A 24007-nucleotide genomic window follows, 5' to 3' on the forward strand; every position below is an offset into this window, starting at 1 on the left:
GCAGCCTTAATGGCCATTAATCACCACCAACATGAAAGGTACTGTGGTGACTATAACGCCGCCTCATACATAGAGGAGATCCATGTTGGTAATATAGCAGTAGGGGTGCACACAAAAAAATGAAAGACAGGATGTGTTTCTTGCGTCATGCATTTATTGGTAATTATATAAAAGCGATCAAAAAAGTGAAGTATCCGCCGAGCAGGCGAGCTGGAGGGGAACACTGCCACTCTGAACGCTGCATAAACCCCTCCACAATGCAACCCCTGACCCGCGACAGAACCAAAAAGACAGCTTAGACACAATCTTCTATCGGCGGGCTGCACCTTGACTTCCTGGTGAAACTCACTTGGGTGTCCAAAGTGTGGCCAGGGGCCATCTGTGGAAGTCATTGCCGAAATTACTTAAAAAAGGGGGGAAATGGAGCAAAAAGGCATAATGTAAATAGATACTGTAATGTCAGAATCAGAAAAGGTTTATTGCCATGATTTCTGATTCTGATTCTAATGTAACCCATACTGAAACAAAAATTTGACAGATACGTCACAAACCAATTCCACAACAAGATTACACATTCAAGGAAATATTACGTTATTATAATAGGATTTATTATAACAGTGCTTCATTTGGTCCCCAAAAAATGTACAATATAGTTTAGCTAAATTTATGGGAAAATAAACGTTTCAAAACGCACCTGCATTGTTTTGTGACTGTTTTTTCTAAGAAAGGAATCGATCCTTCACTACATTAGAGCAGGTTTTCCAAGCGCTGGCGTCGGGACCTTGTCCACGTACTCGCCATCAAAGAAATCCATGTCTGTGTGAGGGTTTCTGGGCACTATCTTTCTGTGGCTGTGCTCATCTTGTCTACACGAGGAGTCAGACGGTCTGCCCCCTTTCTGGAGGATCACCATTCTCTTATCACCGTTCACCTCCTCCACCTGGCTGTAGTCCTCCAGCAGGGCCGCTGGTCTCAGACCGTCCATGCAGCCCCACTGGTTTCCTTTTTCCATGGGGAACAATGTAGACTTCATCTCTTTCACTCTGCTGTAATCCGACTCAGGCTCGGGTTCCACATGGACCCCGAGGTCCACGTAAGGACAGTTGGCTGTGTCAGGATTTGATGCAACCTGGTTTATGACTGATTGAGTCTTCACGCTGGACAAATCCCACTTCTTCCGTGCCGCTCCTTCCTTGTGTTGTGAGTCTAAGTGGAAGCCTGGGGGCATAACCAAGCTCCTCCTCCCTTTGTCTGGTAGCAGCCCGCCAATGTTGTCTGATACCATCAGGTAGTCATCCATGTGGTCCTTCCAGGCCACGGGGAGACGAAAGCCCTGATTGATGATCAGAGCACTAACGAGCTCTTCAGGTTGCCCACTCTGGAAAAGACATTTCTGTGTTAATTCAGCAATGACTATGACATCACTGTTGTCGGTTCCTGGGACCGTTGTGCTGAAAATCCAACCTTGAGAAGTGTGACATCAAGCCCTCGTATCTTTGGACCCGGAACAGGCGGAAGCAGATACTGTTTCACACTAAGGACAAGCAAGAGCCACAGTTTAATTATCAATGTCATCTTGGCTTGGTTAAAGAGTTTCATACAGAAGGTACACACCTTTTCCTCTTGGTGACCACGATGACCAGAGCTGTTAGAAAAAGAAAGACAGAGAGAGCCAAAACCAAGATCCATAAGGGTTTTTCCTTGGGAATATCTACGGGAACATAAAAAGAACCCTTGATGATTATCGGGTCTCATTCCATCCATGACGAAGCAAAGATGGACTCTCACTGTTAGGAATCTTGACGTAGGAGGTGTTGCTCCACTCACTCCAGATTCCGTGGTCGAGTTGACAGCGCACCTGGACCATGAACACTGCTCCGGGTTGGACGCTGTAGAGCGTGAATCGGGTTTGTGTACCAGCCTTGTACTCCTTGAAAGCAATGTTGAGATTGAAGCTCTTCTCAAGAAACCGTACTATAGAAAGCTGAATTGGATATACTTTATTTGGAGTACTGGAGGGCACGCCATCGTCTTCACCTTCCTCAGCAAGGCACTTGTCATCCTGGAAGTGTTCCCTATTGTGTTGGGAAATGACCATGTTGCCCAGTTTCTCAAGGGAGGGGACAATGCTCCTCCAGCTTGTACAGCTGTATATACTTTACATTGACTACTCCAAAGTATATCCAAGTTTTCCTTTCTATAGTATTATTTGTGTTCTCACATTTGTCAGAAACCACACACCTTCAATACACTGATATAACACACACCTTCCAGTTGTTGCTGCCTTGTTGTTGTCGTCTGGCTCTTAGCTGATATTCCAGCGTGACCCAGCCAGATTTGGTGTCAACATTCCGCGGATGGTCCCAGCTCACGTGTAGAGTCAGACTTTCTGCATGGTTTTCCACCTCCAGCGCCACACGCTCAGGTGAGTCGGGCTTAACTGTTAGAAAGTACACGGACAGTGGAACTTCCTTGGCTCCAACACCCATGAGATCACCAGTAGGGGGTACAAGAATTCAACCACAAAAGGTCCAAGAAACGTTGCACTAAAATGTTTGGTAATCCAAGCACATCTAGGATTGACCAGATTGAGGTTCCAATGCATTGGATGGCTTATAAGTAAAACTAAATTGACATGTTGCTAGACTTAGTGCCTCAGTTTAACCTTTGGAAGTTGTGAGGGAGCTGCCGATCCTCCCTCACTGATCACTGTCATGTTTCTATTTGTGTATATAGTTGGCTTTTGTTATTGACATATATTCTGGTTAGTACTTTGATTATATTTGGTTGCCATTTAAGTTGTTTAATTGCCACTTTAGTTAGTTTTTCATTTAGAAGTAATTTGTTTTGTTCCTAATTTCTCACCAGTTTCTCCTTTTTTTTTTTTTGAGGTGATTGGTCAGGGCACAAACATGGAGGCGCGCCCATGTGAGTGCAGGCCAGAGGCTGATCACCTTAATTGGACTCTCCCAAGTGTCACCTGGAGGAGGGGGGGATTAACTGGGTGGTAGTTCGGGAATCTAAGTTGGTATGTGTAATTGAGTGTTTAAACATATACAGGAAGTGACACTTCAGTGTGGGACTCTTGAAAGACTTGTAATATAAAAGAAATGTGTTATGAATGTAAATAGGGTACCTTTTAGATGTATTGCCTCACCCTCTCATTGGGAACTATGGTTGGCCCTTCACAGGTAAAAGGGGGCTGGTTGAATTGTTTGGGGAGGCCTGTTGTGTGTGCTCTCAAGCCCATGTCTGGTGTACATTTCAGCTGCTATGGCTATCCCGGGCTAGTAAGATTGCATTACTGATTTTGATCCATTTCTACCTGTCTGTATGAACAAAACAAGAGGTTGGATATTAGATCCCAGCATGAGCGCATATTTCACACCCTGAACAAACCAGTTCAACCCCATTCTGCCTGACTTCTCCCTGATGCCTTTTGGTAATTTTCCACTCGCTACCGAGATCTGTGGCCAGTAAAACCATGCTAACCATTAGCGACATTATTAGCCATCAGGAAAGTGCATCACTCCCTAGACCAAACAGATTCATTAGTTGTGTATGATTCATTAGGAATGCATTTGGTCAAGGTACCCTATAGATTCAAACCTTTTTGTGATTAGGATGACTGAAAAGAAACTCACCGATATCCATCACGTCTATCTTGAAAACGTCCGAAGAGGTGTTCCCGAGGGCATTGAAGGCCACCACAGTCAGATAGTAGTCCACCCAAATGGACGTATGGTTCTTGTCAAAGAAACAGGCGTTCCAGCCAGCTGAGTGGTAGTCTGGACACTCATGCGTTCCCTCCAGTCTAAACGGACAAAAAACTGTCACGGACATCTGCGGTAAAATCACTACACCATATCTACCGTCACTGACTGCATAGCATAGATAGACTATGTAGCCTCCAATTTATTTATTCTAAACTTCAGAAAGGACTTCAAACAAAGTGGGCAAGGAAAGCAGTAAGAAGCCAAAAACGTACCACTTCCACACGCAATGTGGAAGTGGTACGTGTAACAAATTCATTAATGCAAACAAATTACTATCAGAACAGTATGGATACAGAGCTAACATTTCTACCTCCATTTCTACTGATCAAAATTACGGAGGAACTCACTAACGCTATAGATCATAGGAAGTGTGGAGCCGCAGTATTCATGGATCTGACAAAAGCCTTTGATACAATCAATCATGACATCCTAATAACTAAATTAGAAAGGTATGGAATAAGAGGATTAGTTCTGGGTCAAAAGCTACTTAGCTGACAGGAAGCAATACTTAGAACTAGGAGAATACACATCTGCAAGTTCATATATTACATGCGGAGTTCCCCAGGGGTCAATACTGGGACCATCAATGATATCTCCAAAGTTACGAAAGACTGGAGGGAATACAAATTAAATCATTAGAAAGGTCAGAAAAAAATGGTCACACTAAAAATATGGTTTGATGATAATAGATTGTCCATGAACCTAAGTAAAACTAAAATCATGCTGTTTGAACGAAAATACATTTCTGGGGATCACAATAGATGAAAATATGAGCTGGAAACCTCATATTACAAATATACAACATAAGGTGGTCAGAAATATTTCAATATTAAACAAAGCAAAATTAGTTCTCAATCAGAAATCACTCCACACTCTTTATTGCTCTCTGGTTCTACCATATCTTACTTATTGTGTGGAAATATGGGCTAATAACTATAAAAGCAATCTTCACTCGCTAAATGTACTGCAAAAAAGGTCAGTAAGGATAATTCATAATGCCGCCTACAGAGAACATACTAACTCCTTATTTCTAAAATCACAAATACTTCAACTTGCTGATATAGTTAATCTTCAAACAGCTAAAATAATGCATAAGGCTAAAAATAACCAATTACCTAAAAATGTCATCTAATACTTCTCTACAAGAGAGGAGAAATATGATCTCAGGGAAGAACTAAATGTGAAACACTTGCTAGGACTACGTTAAAAAGCCATAGCATTTCAGTATGTGGAATCAAACTATGGAATGGATTGAGTAAGACCCTCAAACAATGCACAACGATGAGCCAATTCAAGAAACAATACAAGCAGTTGATGTTTGCTAAATACAAGGATGAAGAGTCTTGAACCAGTCATGATGTGCTATATATATCACTATATTGACACTTACTATGGTACCCATTATGACATTGTATGGTCATATCATCTCGTACTTCGGTACGTGACAAAAAACAAACAAACAAAAAAACTATATTAGGAAAGCAGGAAGTGAACAAATGTAACAGTTACTGATTGTAAAAGTACCAGATGGAGGGGTAGGATTTAATAAGCTTTGCTTCTTCCTACTTCTTTTGGACATGTGGAACTGTGAACTGATTATGGGATGCACTCAATTGTAATCTGATGCATGTTCAAATGAAATTAAACCATTACCAATAAGAGGAGAACTGGTTTTGTTTTTCCACTCCAGTGCTAACATTAGTTACATTTTAGCAGCCTATCATACTAAGTTAGCCAATATACTGAATAAAAGCAACCAGGCTTTTATTTTTAAGATGTGTAGCAAAGCCTGTTTTTTTTGGTCATTTCAGGAGAAAGGTTTTTCTTTCATGACGGGATGAATAGTAGTCAGCCACCTGCAACAAGTACTTCAAGGTGATCTTGTGCAAGTAAGACGAACAACTTTCCATGATTACTTCCCAGTTGGATGAGCGCTGTGGCGGCTGGTAGTTTTCCACTCAACTGTCTATGGTAAAACAGCGCCACTATATTATTCGTTATTGGAGCATCACGTCATCAGTTATTTTTGGAGGCATCTGTGCGGTCAGGATGCCGGTTTGTCTCCCCCATTTAGCATGCCCTTGTCAAGAGCGATATGCAACACTCGACAGTCTCGACAGCAGCGTACTCACTGTTCTCTCTGGTAGTAGAGGCGGTGTGTGGTTGGCAGTCCTCCATCCATGCCCGGCTCCCACCAGCAGGTGAAGGTCTCCTTATCTGGGGACCGGCAGCCGAGCAGGACCGGTCTCCCTGGTGGGGATGACCCTGGATAAGTGTGTGGGGGGGGGGGGGGGGGGAGAAAAACTGATGTACAGCAAGTCTAGCTGTGACGACCAGTCTAGAGTGAATCCTGCCTGTCACCCAAAGACAGCTGGGATAGGCTCCGGCATACCCCCGCGACCCTAATGAGGATAAGTGGTATAGAAATTGGATTGATGGATATTTATATTTATATGATCCATAAATTTTCTATGCCTCATAAGGATCACGGAGGTATGATGAAGCCTATTATTTACATTATTATTTCTATTTTTAGAATATCTGTCATCTAGCTGTTATTCAAAGGTGACTTGTTATTGTGTTCTAACTGTAATATATGTTTATGAGGAAAAATCAATCATCTCCTTTTGAGAGACAAACACTTCTTTTTCACGTTTTGAAGGGGAAAAACCTCCTTTTGTCTGGACAGGATTACCGCCTCTAGCTAGGTCAACCCACCCCGTGTATACATCCACCACTTTGTAATAAGGCAGGCTTTGCTACACATCTGAAAATGACCGCAGGAACTCTGCAGCCAGATATAAGAGTTGTACATTTCTTAATTTTTCTTTTCTTTGGCGAAATGGCAAACATAGCATGATGTTGCTGTTAAAATGTGACTTTAGAGGTGTTCCGAGTGCTGTACAGCAATCAAAACGCGTGTCACACACTAGCAATTGCAGCTACATTGTACGTTCAAGTAATGGATTGGACACTGAAATCACTTATCACTGCAGGTCACCATGCACTTGAAAGCAGGAGCCTGGCTATATCCTTTTGACAAACCCAATCAGAAAGTATGAACAACTAACTGCATCTGGCACCCGAAAGCAGCAGCAGCAGCATCGCCACACAAGCATCTCCGCTCATTCTGTCAGCAGATGGTACGCCCTTTGCCCTAAAAAATACAATCAAAATAAAGGGGGAAGAAATGGCATCACACATCAGTTTCTGCTCAGGACATAACATGCCATGCGGCTTGGCTCTGTGTTGTGTTTGTAGCACAAACATAGTGCTGTAAAGGGCAGCAACATTTTCTACATTATTACTGACATTACTGACACGGTGCACCGTGCCAAGTGAATATGAGACGTGCATTACATAGAAAGTTATCACATTGTTATCTATGATTGCTCATTCCACACATGCATGCACCTACCTGGCAGCAATAAAAAGCCTTGCTGCTGTTGCACTTAATTAATCATCCGCTGGAGATGTAAGAACAAGCTTTTCTTCCTGGGGAATGGACAAGTAAACACACACATACACCAGAAGTGACTGCTATTTTTTTTCTCTGTACTACTGTACGGGGAAACATCATTTAATAGCAGTCAACACAAAAAGTTCAAACTATCTTAGTCTTATTTTTTGTGCCAGTATATACAGTATTGTGTGCAAATACATGGAAAAACATGTTTTTATGTTCATTCATGTTCATTCTGGCGCCACACAACTCTAACTGCATCCTAAAAGCATACGTTGTGCAAGGATACATCATGCTACACGTTTACAGCGTTGCAGTACATCTTAATGTTGCGTTCACTTACCCCCACAACAATTCATCCAAGGGCCGCCAAAGGTGTTGCTTTTGTAGGCGTCAGATTCCTTCCGTGGTTGTGTGGGTCGATCCAAATATCGGTAGGACTGATCCCAATGGCAGTATCAGACCGATAAAACGCTGACGAAATTATGCTTTCTTTTGTTGTCTATGGTTCATTATTTGCAAATATCTGTGTATTATTTTTTTGGTGTTGGTGATGTTGTCACATTAGTATGAGATTTCATATGAAGATTTCACACGAAGATTTGCAGTAAAAACAAGCCTGGTCTCGCGCCACTCGCTCTCCTGCGCAGCCTCAAACCCAGCGGTGGGCGTGGCCGCGTCGCTCTCGAGCGACTTCTTCCCGGAAGTAAGCTCTTCGGAGTTCTTTTGTAAAAAAAACTTTTTTGGCTGACTTTTCGGACGCGTCCATGAGCGAGTCGCGCTTTTCCCTTCCGTCATGTCGGGGTCTTTGGAGCCCTCCGGCCAGCTCAGCTCGCTGAAGGAGCAGGTGGAGAAGAAGCTGTGCGAAGTGTTGGACCGAGCCGGCACCAAAGGATGGCGAAGACTTGGGGAGATAGTCGGCGGTGACAGACGCTTCAAAGTCAGGTAAAAACAGACATTTCTTTGTCGAAAGCGTTTGTTTTCTCGTGCTGACAATGCGTTGGCGTTATGTGTTTCATAATGTGATTGACATTGTCAGGTCGTTATTTTTAATATGTCAATAAGCTGACGAACCTGCTAGATCTACTTTGTTTTTTAATTACAATGGTTAACCACATAATATGAAAACAGGACATTATCAATCTCAGACCTTTGCTTTTGCTGACGGGCGACCGGAGAAACAGAAATGCCGCTTATCCTCACTAGTGTCGCGGGGGTGCTGGATTGTATCCCAGCTGATTTCGGTACACCCTAGAATGGTGGCCAGCCAATCACAGAGCACAAACAACCATTCACACTCACATTCATACCTATGGACAATTTGGAGTCGCCAATGAAGTTAGCATGTTTTTGGAATGTGGGAGGAAACCGGAGTACCGAGAGAAAACCCACACATGCACAGGGAGAACATGCAAACTCCACACAGAGATGACATAAATGATCCATAACCAAAAACACAATCACCATAAAACTAAACAAAAGTTAAAATTTTAATATGAAATATTTAACCCGTTAATTTTCAAATATCTACCACATTATGCGCTCGTCCTCCAGCCCGGACGACTTGGAGATGTGCTCTCTCGAGGTCCTGCATCCTGATGGCAGTCCGAGCCGCACGCTACTGAGGCTGATGGGAGAGCGAGGCTGCACCCGTGGTCACCTCGTGGACTACCTCCAGACGCTGGGCAACGCTGAAGCCCTCCAGTGCCTCACAGCACCAGGTGGAGACCACAGCTGAGTTCATTCATTCATTTTCTACCGCTTATCCTCAAGAGGGTCATGTGGGCATGGTAGAGCCTATCCCAGCTGTCTTCGGGCGAGAGGCGGGGTACACCTTGGACTTGTAGCTAGCCATTCACAGGGCACATATAGACAAACAACCATTTACACTCTCATTCATACCTGTGGCCAATTAACCTAGCATGTTTTTGGAATGTGGGAGGAAACTGGAGTACCCGGAGAAAACCCACGCATGCACGGGGAGAACATGCAAACTCCACACAGAGATGGCCGAGGGTGGAATTTAACTTGTGTATCCTAGCTGTGTGGCCTACGTGCTAACCACTCGACCAAATATACTCAGCAAATATATATACGATAACAACATGTTTGTCACTTTCAGCCTTGCAGATTCTCATCCAGCCACAGTCTGCGGCACTGTTAAGCGGTCACAACCTGCGGCTCAGCTGCCATGCTGTAAGCCACTCGCCAGTGCAGTACCAGTGGTTCAAGTACAAGGAAGAGGTGAGCACTGCTGCCCACACAACAACCATGCACATCTCCAACCTTTCTCTAATTGTCATATTGTCACAGACCACCTTAAAGTATGAAAGTTTCCACATGTAAGGATTGTGTATGACTTAAATAGCTGATCAAAAGTTGAAGACCACAACAAATGCTCCCAAACCTCCCTAAAATAGAACTCAAATGTTGAAAAAAGCAGGAGTTGTGTTCTGATATCGACACATTGTTTCAATCCCAGGTGCCAAACGGCTCCTCTCCTGACTTGGCCATCACTCAGGTCCACGTGAAGCATGCTGGCTTTTACGTTTGCAGGGTCAACTGCGGCGACTCCTTTGAGTTCAGCCAGTGGGCTCAAGTGGATGTTCTGGAGGTGTCCACGCCGTGCGGTAAGCTGATGACACAGCAGAAAGTGTCACGTGATGCTACATGTACTCCAGGCGTGTCCCGATCTTTTCATTTTTGGTGTAAAAATGTGAAAGTATGAGTGTCGCCAACGTGTTGTCACCTCAGGCCAGTCGTCAGAGGGTCGCCTAAAGGTGGCCGTCCAGCCTCAGTCACAGCAGCTTCATGCTGGCCAAACGCTGCGTCTCGAGTGCGGTGCCGTGGGACGCCCCATCCCTCGCTATCGGTGGCACCGGAACGGAGCGCCTGTTGCCAACGCCACCAGGAGGAAACTCAATGTACGGAGAAGAACCTTGTTAGGTATCACAATCGTGATTTGCAAGGCTCACATGTTTTTCATCTTCAGATCCCTCACGTGACGGAGGATCACCAGGGCAGGTATTGCTGCGAGATCAGCAGCGGCGCCGAGAGAACGTGGAGCACCGAGGTTGAGGTTGTGATCGGTACGTCCATTCGCAGCAGCCATCACAGTACAGTAACGCACTTGAATCCGTGTGTCATGACATCTGAGTGGTTGTTTGTGTTCTTGGCTGAAAGCTCCAAAGAAGCTGGTCCAGATTTCAGGAGTAATGGAGTGCTCTGAAGGTAGAGTCATACAGGAAGATTGGGACTATTAGACAATTGCATGCACATTAACAACATCTTAATGGGTCCTTGTGGTCATGGAAACACTAACCAGCACTCGCAAGGGTTTTTTAACATGCATGGAATGAATGAGGCTGACTTTGAATGCGTCATCAAGGAAGGAAGAGGCTGCTGTCCAAAAATTACACACCCAAATTATTTTCATCTTATTTTTTACTTTCTGTATAAAAAAAAACAATGACAAACATACCGGCCTTCATTAGGTATACCATCTGTTGCTTTATTTCATGGGAAAGATGAAAGAAATGCCCTTCTAGCACCTTGTGGCCGTTTTTAGGGCTTAAAGCCGCACTAGACATGATCTCTTCTATTGTGCAGTTGTGTTATCACCTCTTTTTGCCTCTTGTGCAAAAACATGTAAAAGACATATCAATACTTCTTTGAGATTAGGTGTTCTTGTTGAAATTTACATTAAAATAAGCATTATTTTAAGCATAAAAATACAAGGCAGAAGAAGCATTCCAATTATGAATGTAGTATTATCTATTGGTCACTAGGTGTCAGTAATTGTTCAGTGAGAAAAGCAGTAGAAGTGATTGCAGGTTTAAATGATGTCACAACAGGCTCAAAAATAACATAATAACACAGGCTACTTGGGCCCCTAACCCATGACAATCTAAAACTCAACTCTGAATCTCCAACGTCACTTCCTGTCTTCCAAATATCTACAGCCTGCCGCTAAGGTCCCCGAGGGAACACATCTACATATACACACAAGTAGGAGTTTTATTGACATCTTAAATTGCTTATTTACTCTTATTATCTCTGTTATGTTAGAGAACAGCAAATTGTGCATTACGTATTGAATATGTTGTGACATGTACATTCAAAGTTAAAGTGTAAATGAAGTTCACCTGTAAAGTATATGCAGTACTACATTTTAGGTTCATCCTAAAATGGATCTGAAATATACCTCAAATTTTGGGAGTAGTACACAAATGTAAAGGTGACTATAGGGGTGTTATTTCATGTGTAGATGGCTCTAATCCTGATTTTTTAAAAAAACTATATAGAAGGTCATAAACAGGTTTTCTATGCCATAACTACGAAATAATCTAATAAATCACAGTCGGGTCTGGAAGCAATTAACCGCAATAAACATGCATAAACGAGTGTAGAAAATGTCTGGATGGCATACAGACAAACATGTAGAAATACTGGTCCTTTTAACAGCGGTCCATGTATTAAACCACCCATCTTTTTTCAGTTTCTTGTTCATTTTAACAGGACTAAAGGTCCTTTTTTGTCAGTACTGTGCTATAGCTATTCGTGTAAGAGCCTAAGTGATTCTAGTTATTATCAAGAAAACCTTGGAAATGGCTCGGTAGCCTGAGCTGATGGTTGTTCGCTGAGAACACATGCAGAGAGCCGTTTGAAATATTTGAACCCTATAGTTATATAGAAATATAGCTAAAGAAATATTTCTGGCCACCATATACAACATAAGGTGGCCAGAAATATTTCAATATTGAACAAAGCAAAATCTGTTCTCAATCAGAAATCACTCCACACTCTTTATTGCTCTCTGGTTCTACCATATCTTACTTATTGTGTGGAAATATGGGCTTATAACTATAAAAGTAAATATAAATTTTCACTCGCTAAGGGTAGTAAGGATAATTCATAATGCCGCCTATAGAGAACATACTAACTCCTTATTTCTAAAATCACAAATAGTACTTCAACTTGCTGATATAGTTAATCTTCAAACAGCTAAAATAATGCATAAGACTAAAAATAACCAATTACCTAAAAATGTCATCCAATACTTCTCTACAAGAGAGGAGAAATATGATCTCAGGGAAGAACTAAATGTGAAACACTTATATGCTAGGACTACGTTAAAAAGCCATAGCATTTCAGTATGTGGAATCAAACTATGGAATGGATTGAGTAAGACCCTCAAACAATGCACAACGATGAGCCAATTCAAGAAACAATACAAGCAGTTGATGTTTGCTAAATACAAGGATGAAGAGTCTTGAACCAGTCATGATGTGCTATATATATCACTATATTGACGGTTACTATGGTACTCATTATGTCGCTGTATGGTCATATCATCTCGTACTTTGGTACGTGACAAAGAATAAAATTATTAAAAAAAACAATTAAAAAACTTAAACTATATTAGGAAAGCAGGAAGTGAACAAATGTAACAGTTACTGATTATAAAAGTACCAGATGGAGGGGTAGGATTTAATAAGCTTTACTTCTTCCTACTCCTTTTGGACATGTGGAACTGTGAACTGATTATGTGATGCACTCAATTGTAATCTGATGCATGTTCAAATGAAATTAAACCATTACCATTACCATAGTGTGGTGAACGGCAGGCCTTTTCATGAACATTTTGATTATGGATTTTTCTTGCATGCACGTCTCCTTGTAATGAAGTGTCAAATAAGCTCTTGTAATGCTACGTAATTCTGGTAGTAATGGGTTGTTGTTTCTTATTTCTAGATGACGTTTACGCTATTGGAGGAGGTATTCATCACACACACCAAAGTGTCATTCACATATTTGTTTATGATCTTATGTGGTGCTATGTTATTGTTGTTTTTTTAGGTTCCACCGATTTCCTCCTGAATAGCATTCCTGAGCAACTTTATGGTGAGTGTCTTTAAGTGGTATGTCTGCTAGAGAACGTAAGTCTTCATATGAAGTCCAAGGCTATAAGGGCCACTGATATTTAGTCAAGCAACATATGTAAATGTGCTAGAAGGTAGATCTTGTGCAAGAAAAATAAAATCCTTCTCAGCTTTGTGATATTGGTGACGAGAGCCCCAGGCTTTTTTTTAAGATGTGTAGTGAAGCCTACCTGGACCTTCAAAAGCGAGCATTTGTACTCCTCTCCTCTAAAAAGCGGAGCATAGTGAGAGAAATGATACATTTAAATAGTCTCAAGGGACATATCATGAAAAAATATACAGTGAAGAAAATAAGTATTTGAACACCCTGCTATTTTGCTATTTCTCCCACTTAGAAATCATGGAGGGGTCTGAAATTTTCATCGTAGGTGCATGTCCACTGTGAGAGAGATAAACTAAAAAGAAAAATCCAGAAATCACAATGCATGATTTTTTTTAACAATTTATTTGTGTGATACAGCTGCTAATAAGTATTTGAACACCTGAGAAAATGAATGTTAATATTTGGTACAGTAGCCTTTGTTTGCTATTACAGAGGTCAAACGTTTCCTGTAGTTTTTCACCAGGTTTGCACACACTGCAGGAGGGATCTTGGCCCACTCCTCCACACAGATCTTCTCTAGATCAGTCAGGTTTCTGGGCTGTCGCTGAGAAACACGGAGTTTGAGCTCCCTCCAAAGATTTTCGATTGGGTTCAGGTCTGGAGACTGGCTGGGCCATGCTAGAACCTTGATATGCTTCTTACGGAGCCACTCCTTGGTTTTCCTGGCTGTGTGCTTCGGGTCGTTGTCGTGTTGGAAGACCCAGCCACGACCCATCTTCAATGCTCTGACAGAGGGAAGGAGGTTGTTCCCCAAAATCTCACAATACACGGCCCCAGTCATCCTCTCTTTAATGCAGTGCACTCGTCCTGTCCCATGTGCAGAAAAACACCCCCAAAGCATGATGCTACCACCCCCATGCTTCACAGTAGGGATGGTGTTCTTCGGATTGTACTCTTCATTCTTCTTCCTCCAAACACGCTTATTGGAATTATGACCAAAAAGTTCTATTTTGGTCTCATCTGACCATAAAACTTTCTCCCATGACTCCTCTGTATCATCCAAATGGTCATATGCAAACTTAAGACGGGCCTTGACATGTGCTGGTTTAAGCAGGGGAACCTTTCGTGCCATGCATGATTTCACATCATGACGTCTTAGTGTATTACCTACAGTAACCTTGGAAACGGTGGTCCCAGCTCTTTTCAGGTCATTGACCAAGTCCTGTCGTGTAGTTCTGGGCTGATTCCTCACCTTTCTTAGAATCATTGAGACCCCACGAGGTGATATCTTGCATGGGGCTCCACTCCGATTGAGATTGACCGTCATGTTTAGCTTCTTCCATTTTCTAATGATAGCTCCAACAGTGGACCTTTTTTCACCAAGCTGCTTGGTAATTGCTCCGTAGCCCTTTCCAGCCTTGTGGAGGTGTACAATTTTGTCTCTGGTGTCTTTGGACAGCTCTTTGGTCTTCGCCATGTTACAAGTTAAAGTCTTACTGATTGTATGGGGTGGACAGGTGTCTTTATGCAGCTAACGACCTCAAACAGGTGCATCTGATTCAGGATGATACATGGAGTGCAGGTGGACTTCTAATGGGCAGACTAACAGGTCTTTCAGGGTCAGAATTCTAGATGATACACAGGTGTTCAAATACTTATTTGCAGCTGTATCACACAAATAAATTGTTAAAAAAATCATGCATTGTGATTTCTGGATTTTTCTTTTTAGTTTATCTCTCTCACAGTGGACATGCACCTACGATGAAAATTTCAGACCCCTCCATGATTTCTAAGTGGGAGAAATAGCAAAATAGCAGGGTGTTCAAATACTTATTTTCTTCACTGTATTTAGTATAATTGTCTGTCCCTTTAACCCCTTGCTCCTTCCCCAGCAACGGAAAAAGTAGCCCTGCTGATTGGAAATCTGACCTACCAGAACCACCTTCAGCTCAAAGCTCCCATGGTGGACGTGTACGACCTGACCAACGTGCTGCGGCAGCTCAACTTCAAGGTGGTCTCCTTGCTGGACCTCACCGAGTCGGAGATGCGGAACGCTGTGGACGAGTTCCTGCTGCTGCTCCACAGAGGGGTGTACGGTGGGTTCGGGATTCATGAGTGAGACTAATTCACTTTGGTTAAAAATGTTTTCCAGTTGTTTTCAGATACTTAGCCCCATTTATTTATTTTGGGTTGTGTGTTTACCTTCTATCTGTATATGAAGTACAGCCTTTCCTTCTCCAGGAAATAGATTGATACTTTGTTGTAAAAGTCTGATCACCTCCTGGTGAGCTTGGGTAAGAAGCCAAGATGCTCATGATGGCGTCATCTCAAGTTTCTTCCCTGCGTTTGATCAGGGAATGTGAAAATTCACAGATTTTGACTTCAAATGTTAAAAAAGAAAATACATTTATAATCCAGTTCAATACATGAACATTATTGATTTGACCATGACTGTGCTTCACTGGTCGCTGGACTGTAGCAGGATGTGACGGACGTTTTTGTCATTGCAGGACTGCTGTACTACGCAGGGCACGGATACGAGAATTTCGGCAACAGTTTCATGGTTCCGGTGGATGCTCCCAATCCGTACCGCTCGGACAACTGCTTGTGTGTCCAGAGCATCCTCAAACTGATGCAGGAGAAGGAGACGGGTCTCAACGTCTTTCTTCTGGACATGTGCAGGAAGAGGTGAGTCCTTCTCTTCTAAACGCGGACAACGCAGGAATCATCCAGGGATGTTTGTTTCATCAGGAATATCCATGACGACAGCACCCCCAGAGTCGTCCTCAGGGTCACGGCCAACATCGTCTTCGGATACGCCACGTGAGTGCCAAACCTGGTCCCCGCTCTGCTTTTTATTCCCACACCAGGTTAAAAAGGTGAGTCTTTGAAGGTGTCAAGACGCCGAGGCCTTCGAGCTGAGCTCCAGCGGCTTCACTAATGGCGTGTTTGTCAAGTTCCTGAAGAAGCGCCTGCTGGATGACGAGAAGATCACGGTGGTGCTGGACAGGGTGGCAGAAGGTGAGAAGACACAAGGAGAAATGAGGTGGTGATTATGTAGAGTGATGACCGGATTCTGTGCAGACATGGGCCAGTTTGACGCCACCAAGGGGAAGCAGGCGCTGGAGATCCGCAGCAGTCTGTCTGAGCGAAGGGCCCTGAATGACCCGGTGCGGCCCGGCACGGCTGATCAAGTCCACAGTCGCCAGTGGGCCAAAGCTCACGGTAACGGTGATAGCAATTAGGGTTGCCAACAATAAACCGCTGCCACCGGATATCCGGTTTGACAAGCGAGAGATGGCGTTACATCGTTAGCCGCCTCCTGGATCCATTAGAATCAGTTAGCAACTGGATGACCGTCCGTCTCTTAAACAATGCAAGAGCCTGGATTCCATAGCTTACCATGGCTGAGGACGACGAAGGACGAAGGATCTAAATAGCATTACCACCACGCTACCTAGTCACCAGGAACGATTTTCAACACATCAGCAAAACGTATGTACATTATTGCGATATAATTTATCTTAAAACTAAGACCGGAACATCAAATTAAAAGAGCAAAATGAATACAGAACCACCGTCCGCCACGAGGAGCCTTGACTTGTTATGTAACACGTGGCGCACTAGCAGGTGAAGGAAAAAGGGTAAAAATAGAGGATGCTATCTGTGCAGCATGGGAGAACATTCGTACGCACACAATGGTGCTTTCAAGGACAAACAAAAACATGCAAAAACTTTTTTTTTTAACTATATATTATTTGTTGAATAAAATAATGGTCCACATTTAAAAATCGGCATATATTTATATACAATTCTATATGTTTATTGATTACAATACAATGTATTTATTTTATATATTTTTACTATTTATTTATTTTATTTATATATTTATTTATTTTATATGTATATTACTTTATATTATTTATTTTACTTATTGTGCCTTAAGTTTCTTGTAGCCCGGTTTGGCCCCACCTTCAGATTGGTTGGGGATCCCTTCCCTAGGGAACACGTTTACTGTGACACAGGGGTTTTATTAATGTCATATTTACTATTATTATGTCTACTATATCGGGTAATACGAGTGTAAAGCCACTTAAAGCTGCCATTACAATACGCTGATGAGATAATAACCACAGCAGGAAGTACACTGTTGAGAAAAACAACAACCTTATTTATGTCTAATATGTCTAATTGTTTCTGGTTGTAGCTACTTGGGCAATACAAATATAAAGGTGAGTGTTCATTGTAAACGGGAGTGTAATACGCATGACTTTCTCACCAGCAGCTAAATAGCAACATTTTAAAGCGCATGGACAATGACTACTCATGACGCTTGAAACGCAGCTACACGTTGTGGCATTAATTAAATAATACATTTTAAAAACCCTCAGGAGGTTGCCTACAGCCACATCTGTTAATTCCAATTTAGTTTTGACCCGGCGCCGATTAGAGAGTGGCACTATAGGAGCCTCAGGGATTCATTGAATAGCGGCTTTTTTTTTTTTTTACCACAGAGCTTCCAGAGACCATGCTTCTGGACTTTGAGTGCGGCGCTCAGATCAAATTGGGCTTTGCGGCGGAGTTCTCCAACGTGCTGGTCATCTACACGCACATCATCAAGAAGCCCGCCGAGCTCTCCTCGTGCCAGGCCCACGTCACCGACTTCCCACAGGTCGGTTGCGAGACCCCAATTATATGACGCATCACTGTCTGGTCCTTAAAACTGTGTGTGTGTGTGTGTGTCTGATGTTCCTGCCAGGAGCTGGATGTAGATCCCAAAGAGATGAACAGGGAGACTCCGGAGGAGACGGGCATCTACCTTCTGTCCAGCAGCCTGCCACAGCACTGCCTCTACACCAGACTCAGCTCACTGCAGAAACTCAGGGTAACGTTCATCACTTTCAAATCTACTCATTTATTCTGCTGGGATGCTGGTTATATTAACCACAATATAATAGCGGTCATCACAGGATAACAAGCACCCTCTAGTGGCTGTGAGGGGGATGACATTATGATGAGGGGGGATGACATATGACTTCACTTTTCTGCTTTTTATTAATGGCAAAAATTGTGACAAAAATAAGTAGAAGAATGACAGCATTTGTGTCATTCTCTAAATTTGTGCAATTTTTAAAATTGTAATTGTACAACATCAGTGGCATTTATTAAAATAAAACAATATTAAAACATAATAAAATAGGCCCAGCCGGGCACAGCCCGAAGAGGCTACATGGGTCGGGTGCAGAGTGAGTTGGGTGGCGGCCGGAGGGGGGAAATGGAGTTTCCCTTCGCCTTTGGGTGGGGGGGACGGTCGCTGAGGCAAAAACAAAGGAGTTTGGAGAAGCCATGGAGAATGACTTCCAGACAGCTTTGAAGAGATTCTGGACCACCATCTGCTGTCTTAAAAAGGGGGACCACCACCCCGGTCTGCCCTTTGTCACCCATTCTGTTCATGACTCTACAGAATTACAGAATATTGAGGCGCAGCCAGGGGTTGAGGGGTTTTGGTTTGAGAGGAGCCAGAGGAGGTGGCTTGGGCATCTGCCTGATGCCTCCTGGACGCCTCCCTGGATAGGTGTTTACAGAAAACTGGGGGGAAAATAGGACGTAAATTAAAAAATAAAAGCTGACCTGTTTGCTTCTTCTAACTCCCCACTAGGAGGCGCTGGTGTTCACCGTGTGCCTCAGGGGCGCCTCTGCCGCCATGGACCACGATGACACTGTCTGCTGGACAAAACAAGTCAACATTGGAATGCCGCTGATTGCCCGCCTGGGCCTGCATGAAGTCACGCGCCAAAACAGTTGCTTGCAGACGTGCACGATGCCCCACAGCCCCGGTCAGAGCCCAGCCCCCCAGGATTGTCTGTACCCGCAGCAAACTCCAGACCAGGACCCCAGCCTCCTGTCACACCAGTGTCACCACCTTTACATGGGGGCGGCGGTGGCGGCAGATGGCGGTGTGGAGCACGCCCACAGCTCTAGCATCCCCATCGAGGCCAGCGACGACATGGATGAGCTGCAGACGGCGTTCATCAACAGCCTGCAACTCCAGCAGGCGTGAGGCGTCCCTGATACCATCTGGAAGGTGACTGTGTCTCAAGACGTAACCCCCCCCCCCCCCCCCCCCCCCCCCAAAAAAAAACAAGCAGTTACTTCAAAGAAGTCAAAGTCTCAAAGGGAATATTTCTACCAGGAGAATTTGTCATACATTTCTCTTCATAACAGTTTCACATACAGTAATTATATTCTGCTAAACATACCGTAGCTATTATAGTACAAAACATATAATAAAGAAAGTTAAGGAATGATTGCTACAGGTGGTAAGAAAAAATTATTTAAGAATGTTTAAGAAAATAAAACAATTAATCATATTTTTATATCTTGCAGTTGCACACAATTATATTATGTTAAACAATTATTGTAGTAATATCATAAAAATAGTTAGCATATAACTAATATAGAAATAATTACATTTATATCTATATTTTTTATGCATAGAGCATTTTAGGTGTGTTTTTTTATTATACCGTATAATAACATATGTAAGTAAGAGACAATTTTTATTTACGGTAATTACTTTCAATTAAGGAGACCCTTTGACCACAGGAAGCTGTGGAATGAGTCTGTTTCTGCATTAAACCTGACATCGTACTCGCTGATCACAACTAAACTCTCCAATGACTGCAGCTGTCACATCCTGTCATGACAGAGATTTGGCATCCTGCAGGAGAAATGTTTTAAAACCATATACTGTAATACTAGCAGTGCTGGGTAAAAATAGCATAGAGAAAACTGTTGAAGCCTTGCAGAACAGAACACAAACACTCTTGTAGCCTGGATAATAAATGAATAATGACAGGAGCCTGCGGGCTGGACGCTGACATCACTGCATCTTCACCACTACTGATGAGGCCGAGAGGGTGGAGGCATGATGCAGCAGCCCGGTGAAGGGGCTGGAGAGGAAGGAGAAAGCTGCTCCCCTCTTGCAAGAAGACACTCTGAATAACACCGTCATCATGCTGGCCTCCAGGATGCCTCTGTGCGTTGGCATCTTCCTGCTCTTCTGCAGACACATCAATGCAAGTAAATGTGTTTGTGATGTATGTAGTTATCCTTGGGGTGATGTAACCTTGCAAAAAGAAACCAAATGTCTGCATGTTTGCGTGTGTTTTTACATTATAGTTTTTGTAGAGTACTTAAATAAAATTTATTTTAATGCAGTTTTCCTCATATGTTGTCCTTGCTAACTTATTACAGGTGCCACTATTGCTAATTTTAGTGGGCTTTTTTATCCTCATAGGCCGCCGTAGTCAGGTGCGGGGGGGGGTTACTAGCTAAGTAAGCTAATAGCCGTTAGCGAACTGAACGACACAATTGCAGCAAACAAATGTGCATGATAACGTTTGTTTCAAATTGCTATGTATCGTAAAATACCACTTATAGTTACAAGAAATGAGCTACATGAGTGACAAAATGCTCAAGGACGGACGACTACGTAACACACTAGTTGTAAAGGTGCATTGTGGGTAACGTAGTATTAGCCATTTGTGCCTCGCACGGGCCAGATTTCATATAGAAACTGCACCATATTTTGGTAATAAAGTATTTTATAAGTTATAAGTTTATTTTAATAAGTACGTTTTTTTACCAGAGACGGAGGGGCATACGCTGCCCCCAGTGGAGTCTGCCGACCAGCTCCCAGCAAACGTGCGGAGTGTCGTCTTAAAAGGTAAATTTCTCCACAAATCCCTGGGAGGCAAAACGCCATTTTGTGTCATTTGTGTACAATTAAGGTAAAAGCCACACCGATAAAGTGGAAGTGTTGCACCCCATTAACCTGACGCTCCAATGTACCTGGACCGGAAACTCCAACAAGATGGACAACATAACGGGATACTGGAGAAAAGATGGGCAGGATATTGACAACAGTCACACGACATTACGGCTGGAGAACCAGCAGTATAATCTACAAAGGACGTAAGTCATTATTATATTGTGTCCAATACTAGAAGAATATTTGTTTGTACTTACTTTGACCCTCAAAGACCACTGTAGTCAGGCGGGAACTCGAGCCTAATAGCAATGCTAATACCTTACAAGCTAGCGACAGAATTTAGCAAACAAATCGATTTATTTTATATGAATGATTTTCAAATCTCAAATGTACCACTTATTAGTGTCCCAAAACTACAACTTTAACTTGATTCAAACACGCTAGTCGATATTATTGAAAGCATTAATATCAAGAGCCTTGGCAAAAATTATATATTATATAATATTATATATTATATACCTTTGACTTTATTTTGCTCAAACAATTGAATTTAAAAGGGTAAAATCCTGTTTGGGCTGCATGGCGGTCTAGTGGTTATCGCGCAGACCTCACAGCTAGGAGACTGGGGTTCAATTCCACCCTCAGCCATCTGTGTGGAGTTTGCATGTTCTCCCTGTGCATGCGTGGGTTTTCTCCGGGTACTCCGGTGTCCTCCCACATTCCAAAAACATGCTAGGTTAATTGGCCACTCCAAATTGTCCATAGGTATGAATGTGAGTGTGAATGGTTGTTTGTCTATATGTGCCCTGTGATTGGCTGGCCACCAGTCCAGGGTGTACCCCGCCTCTCGCCCGAAGACAGCTGGGATAGGCTCCAGCACCCCCCGCGACCCTCATGAGGATAAGCGGTAGAAAATGAATGAATGAATAATCCTGTTTGTTGATATTGTTAGACTGTATTTTTACATTTATATTTCACTTTCGGCTTTTCCCTGTGAGGGTTCGCCACAGAGAGGAACTAATGATGTTTGTTGTGTGTTTCCCAACAACAGGTTTGCTATTACAGATGAAGAAAGCCTTGGAAGATACTCGTGCATGTTTGGAAATGACGCAAAGATTGATTTTGTTTTGGCAGGTACAACACATTATATGATATTTTTTAGCAGTAGAGTAGTTTATTATTGTTGTTATTATTGTTGTTGTTGTTACGAAGCTAATGCTTGCTTCCAGTGCCGCAGATCAGTGACGTGCGAGACAAACCCATCGTCAGCTATGTGGGAGACTCTGTGGTGATTGTGTGCAAAATGGACGATGCCAAGCCAAAGCCAAAAACCTGGTTCTGGTTTCAAGCCAACGGCACTGAAAATGTAATTGGAGATGCATGCTTTTCATTGGACGGCAACAAGTACTTCATTAATTCCATTTTTTCAATACTTCATTAATTCCATTTTGTCATGATTCAGGCCGAGATAGACGCAGCAGCGGAGCCTCAAAAGTACGAAATAAAAAACGACGGCAGGGTGACCAAACTGCTGTTGCACAATCTGACCCATGCAGACTCGGGTTTGTTTCACTGCGCGGCCGTCTACGCCATTGGCGCAGCCACCAGCCAGGTGGAGTTAAAGGTCAGCTGCCCACTTGTTGCTGTTCTGGAGCACCTGTCGCATGTCTGGTGAACAGATGCTGTGCTTTAAAGGTGATCACCATTTATGAGCCACTGAAGCCCTTTGTGGCCATCGTGGTGGAGGTGCTCATCCTGGTTGCTGCCATTCTGCTGTTTGAGAGGAGTCAGGCCAAGAAGCGCAAGGCAGCAGGTTGATTGTCACACATACATCATCATTCATATCTCAGACAGTGGAACACTGAAATATATTCCCCTTAAATGGAAAAATATCATTTAACTGTTTATCAAAGGCGGGACTTAATGGGTGATAAAATAGTGTCTGCATCTCAGCTTCAGGGAGCGAAACGGCCGACGTTGAGCATGCTACTGACGGCGTCACCAGCACCACCACCACGTGAGTACCTCATTGCATTGTGGATGCCAAGCGTGCACATGTTGACTGGCTGTGGATTTCAGCCCACAGGGAGAAGCCAATGGAGTGGAGGAGACGTCGTCCACCAGACAACGCAAAGTGTGAAAGCACAGGCAGGTTATGTAACAAAACACAAAGCAATAGTTCATCCAAACATTTAGCACTGTTAGCACTGAACGACAAAAGGCAATACCCATGTTGCGTCTTAAGTTTTAGTTGGCAGTGAAGTCTGCGTCTTCCCACTTCCTGTTGAGGTGCTCCAAATGTCTTTGCTGCTAAACAGTCCCAGTCAGAAGAATTGTTATTATACAAGTAATGCACAAAATTGTTAACACTGCCTTACTCTCTTTAAAAAAAGCAGATCATTATTTATGCCGTATTAGCTTTGATGTATTTATCTTTTGGATGTCCTGCGTGCCAAGACGGTGTCTATAATCACGTACGTACTGCTATAAATTCATATGTGCAAGTCTTCATGTCACATTTAATATACAGTGTGTCATCTAGCTGGTAAATACACGTGTAAGTTATTTTGTGTGTGGTGTTTCATGAGATTAAAAGCCAACGTTAATAAGACCCTAGTGCTGTTTACTTGGGAAAGTAAGGAGAGAAAGGACAGGGAGTCAGATAGTGTTATATGTTTCTCTTAGAAATAAGACATTATATAGCAAGTCTTTATTGCCCTACTGGCAACAACAAAAACAACAACAAAGACTATGCAATACCCAACGTTGTCATTTAGACGTTGATTCATTGCCACATAAATCTGCTGAACAGACAAAACAGTACCACCTGCTGGATGTAAGTACTGTGCCAGTTGCAAAAATAGGGGTAGGATTTAATAAGCTTTGCTTCTTCCTACTCCTTTTGGACATGTGGAACTGTGAACTGATTATGGGATGCACTCAATTGTAATCTGATGCATGTTCAAATGAAATAAAACCATTAATAAACCGCAGAAAAACATAATATAT

General features: G+C 42.9%; 3 protein-coding genes across 12 annotated transcripts; 2 read left to right on the forward strand and 1 right to left on the reverse strand.

The window, feature by feature from the left end:
• Positions 1-141: 141 nt before the first annotated feature.
• On the reverse strand, positions 142-8479 carry prlrb (prolactin receptor b). 6 transcript variants are annotated; one of them, XM_058070254.1, is made up of 10 exons: positions 7583-8479; positions 7195-7271; positions 6848-6933; positions 5909-6041; positions 3645-3814; positions 2268-2440; positions 1789-1930; positions 1615-1711; positions 1465-1534; positions 142-1378 (listed from the first exon to the last, which is right to left on the reverse strand). In XM_058070254.1, exons 3-10 carry the CDS (start codon positions 6903-6905, stop codon positions 743-745), a joined length of 1479 nt encoding a protein of 492 aa, XP_057926237.1. In that variant the 5' UTR covers positions 6906-6933; positions 7195-7271; positions 7583-8479; the 3' UTR covers positions 142-742. The 6 variants fall into 6 exon arrangements, with proteins under 6 accessions (XP_057926237.1, XP_057926236.1, XP_057926234.1 ...); XM_058070253.1 differs by lacking the exon at positions 7195-7271; XM_058070251.1 differs by having other exon boundaries at positions 6848-7271.
• On the forward strand, positions 7902-19334 carry malt1 (MALT paracaspase 1). 3 transcript variants are annotated; one of them, XM_058070242.1, is made up of 17 exons: positions 7902-8184; positions 8794-8972; positions 9362-9483; positions 9722-9869; positions 9994-10163; positions 10232-10328; positions 10423-10470; positions 12994-13017; positions 13099-13143; positions 15117-15320; positions 15735-15912; positions 15976-16047; positions 16118-16245; positions 16309-16449; positions 17739-17896; positions 17984-18109; positions 18884-19334. In XM_058070242.1, the coding sequence occupies exons 1-17, from the start codon at positions 8036-8038 to the stop codon at positions 19283-19285; spliced, it is 2391 nt and encodes a 796-aa protein (XP_057926225.1). In that variant the 5' UTR covers positions 7902-8035; the 3' UTR covers positions 19286-19334. The 3 variants fall into 3 exon arrangements, with proteins under 3 accessions (XP_057926225.1, XP_057926226.1, XP_057926227.1); XM_058070243.1 differs by having other exon boundaries at positions 8794-8960; XM_058070244.1 differs by lacking the exon at positions 10423-10470.
• emb (embigin) lies at positions 19333-23939 on the forward strand. Of its 3 annotated transcripts, none has more exons than XM_058070258.1 (9): positions 19333-20739; positions 20876-20953; positions 21018-21201; positions 22050-22132; positions 22228-22364; positions 22461-22622; positions 22694-22811; positions 22952-23015; positions 23085-23939. In XM_058070258.1, the coding sequence occupies exons 3-9, from the start codon at positions 21101-21103 to the stop codon at positions 23257-23259; spliced, it is 840 nt and encodes a 279-aa protein (XP_057926241.1). In that variant the 5' UTR covers positions 19333-20739; positions 20876-20953; positions 21018-21100; the 3' UTR covers positions 23260-23939. The 3 variants fall into 3 exon arrangements, with proteins under 3 accessions (XP_057926241.1, XP_057926240.1, XP_057926239.1); XM_058070257.1 differs by having other exon boundaries at positions 19333-20307; positions 23078-23937; XM_058070256.1 differs by having other exon boundaries at positions 19333-20307; positions 23085-23937.
• Positions 23940-24007: the final 68 nt, after the last annotated feature.

Source organism: Doryrhamphus excisus, chromosome 4, assembly GCF_030265055.1.
Source record: "Doryrhamphus excisus isolate RoL2022-K1 chromosome 4, RoL_Dexc_1.0, whole genome shotgun sequence".
Classification (NCBI taxonomy): Eukaryota; Metazoa; Chordata; class Actinopteri; order Syngnathiformes; family Syngnathidae; genus Doryrhamphus; species Doryrhamphus excisus.

Bases quoted from the DNA above. Each gene is read 5' to 3' on its own strand.
- emb (XM_058070256.1), top strand. From the start codon at position 20,241: ATGCTGGCCTCCAGGATGCCTCTGTGCGTTGGCATCTTCCTGCTCTTC. The intron at 20,954-21,017 runs GTAAATTTCTCC...TGTACAATTAAG, and splicing joins GCGGAGTGTCGTCTTAAAAG to GTAAAAGCCACACCGATAAA. The intron at 22,812-22,951 runs GTTGATTGTCAC...TCTGCATCTCAG, and splicing joins CAAGAAGCGCAAGGCAGCAG to CTTCAGGGAGCGAAACGGCC.
- malt1 (XM_058070242.1), top strand. From the start codon at position 8,036: ATGTCGGGGTCTTTGGAGCCCTCCGGCCAGCTCAGCTCGCTGAAGGAG. The intron at 9,870-9,993 runs GTAAGCTGATGA...TTGTCACCTCAG, and splicing joins GGAGGTGTCCACGCCGTGCG to GCCAGTCGTCAGAGGGTCGC. The intron at 13,018-13,098 runs GTATTCATCACA...TTGTTTTTTTAG, and splicing joins CGTTTACGCTATTGGAGGAG to GTTCCACCGATTTCCTCCTG.
- prlrb (XM_058070251.1), bottom strand. From the start codon at position 7,133: ATGCACGTCTCATATTCACTTGGCACGGTGCACCGTGTCAGTAATGTC. The intron at 1,712-1,788 runs GTGAGAGTCCAT...ATGTTCCCGTAG, and splicing joins CTACGTCAAGATTCCTAACA to ATATTCCCAAGGAAAAACCC. The intron at 1,379-1,464 runs GTTGGATTTTCA...TGTCTTTTCCAG, and splicing joins TTGATGTCACACTTCTCAAG to AGTGGGCAACCTGAAGAGCT.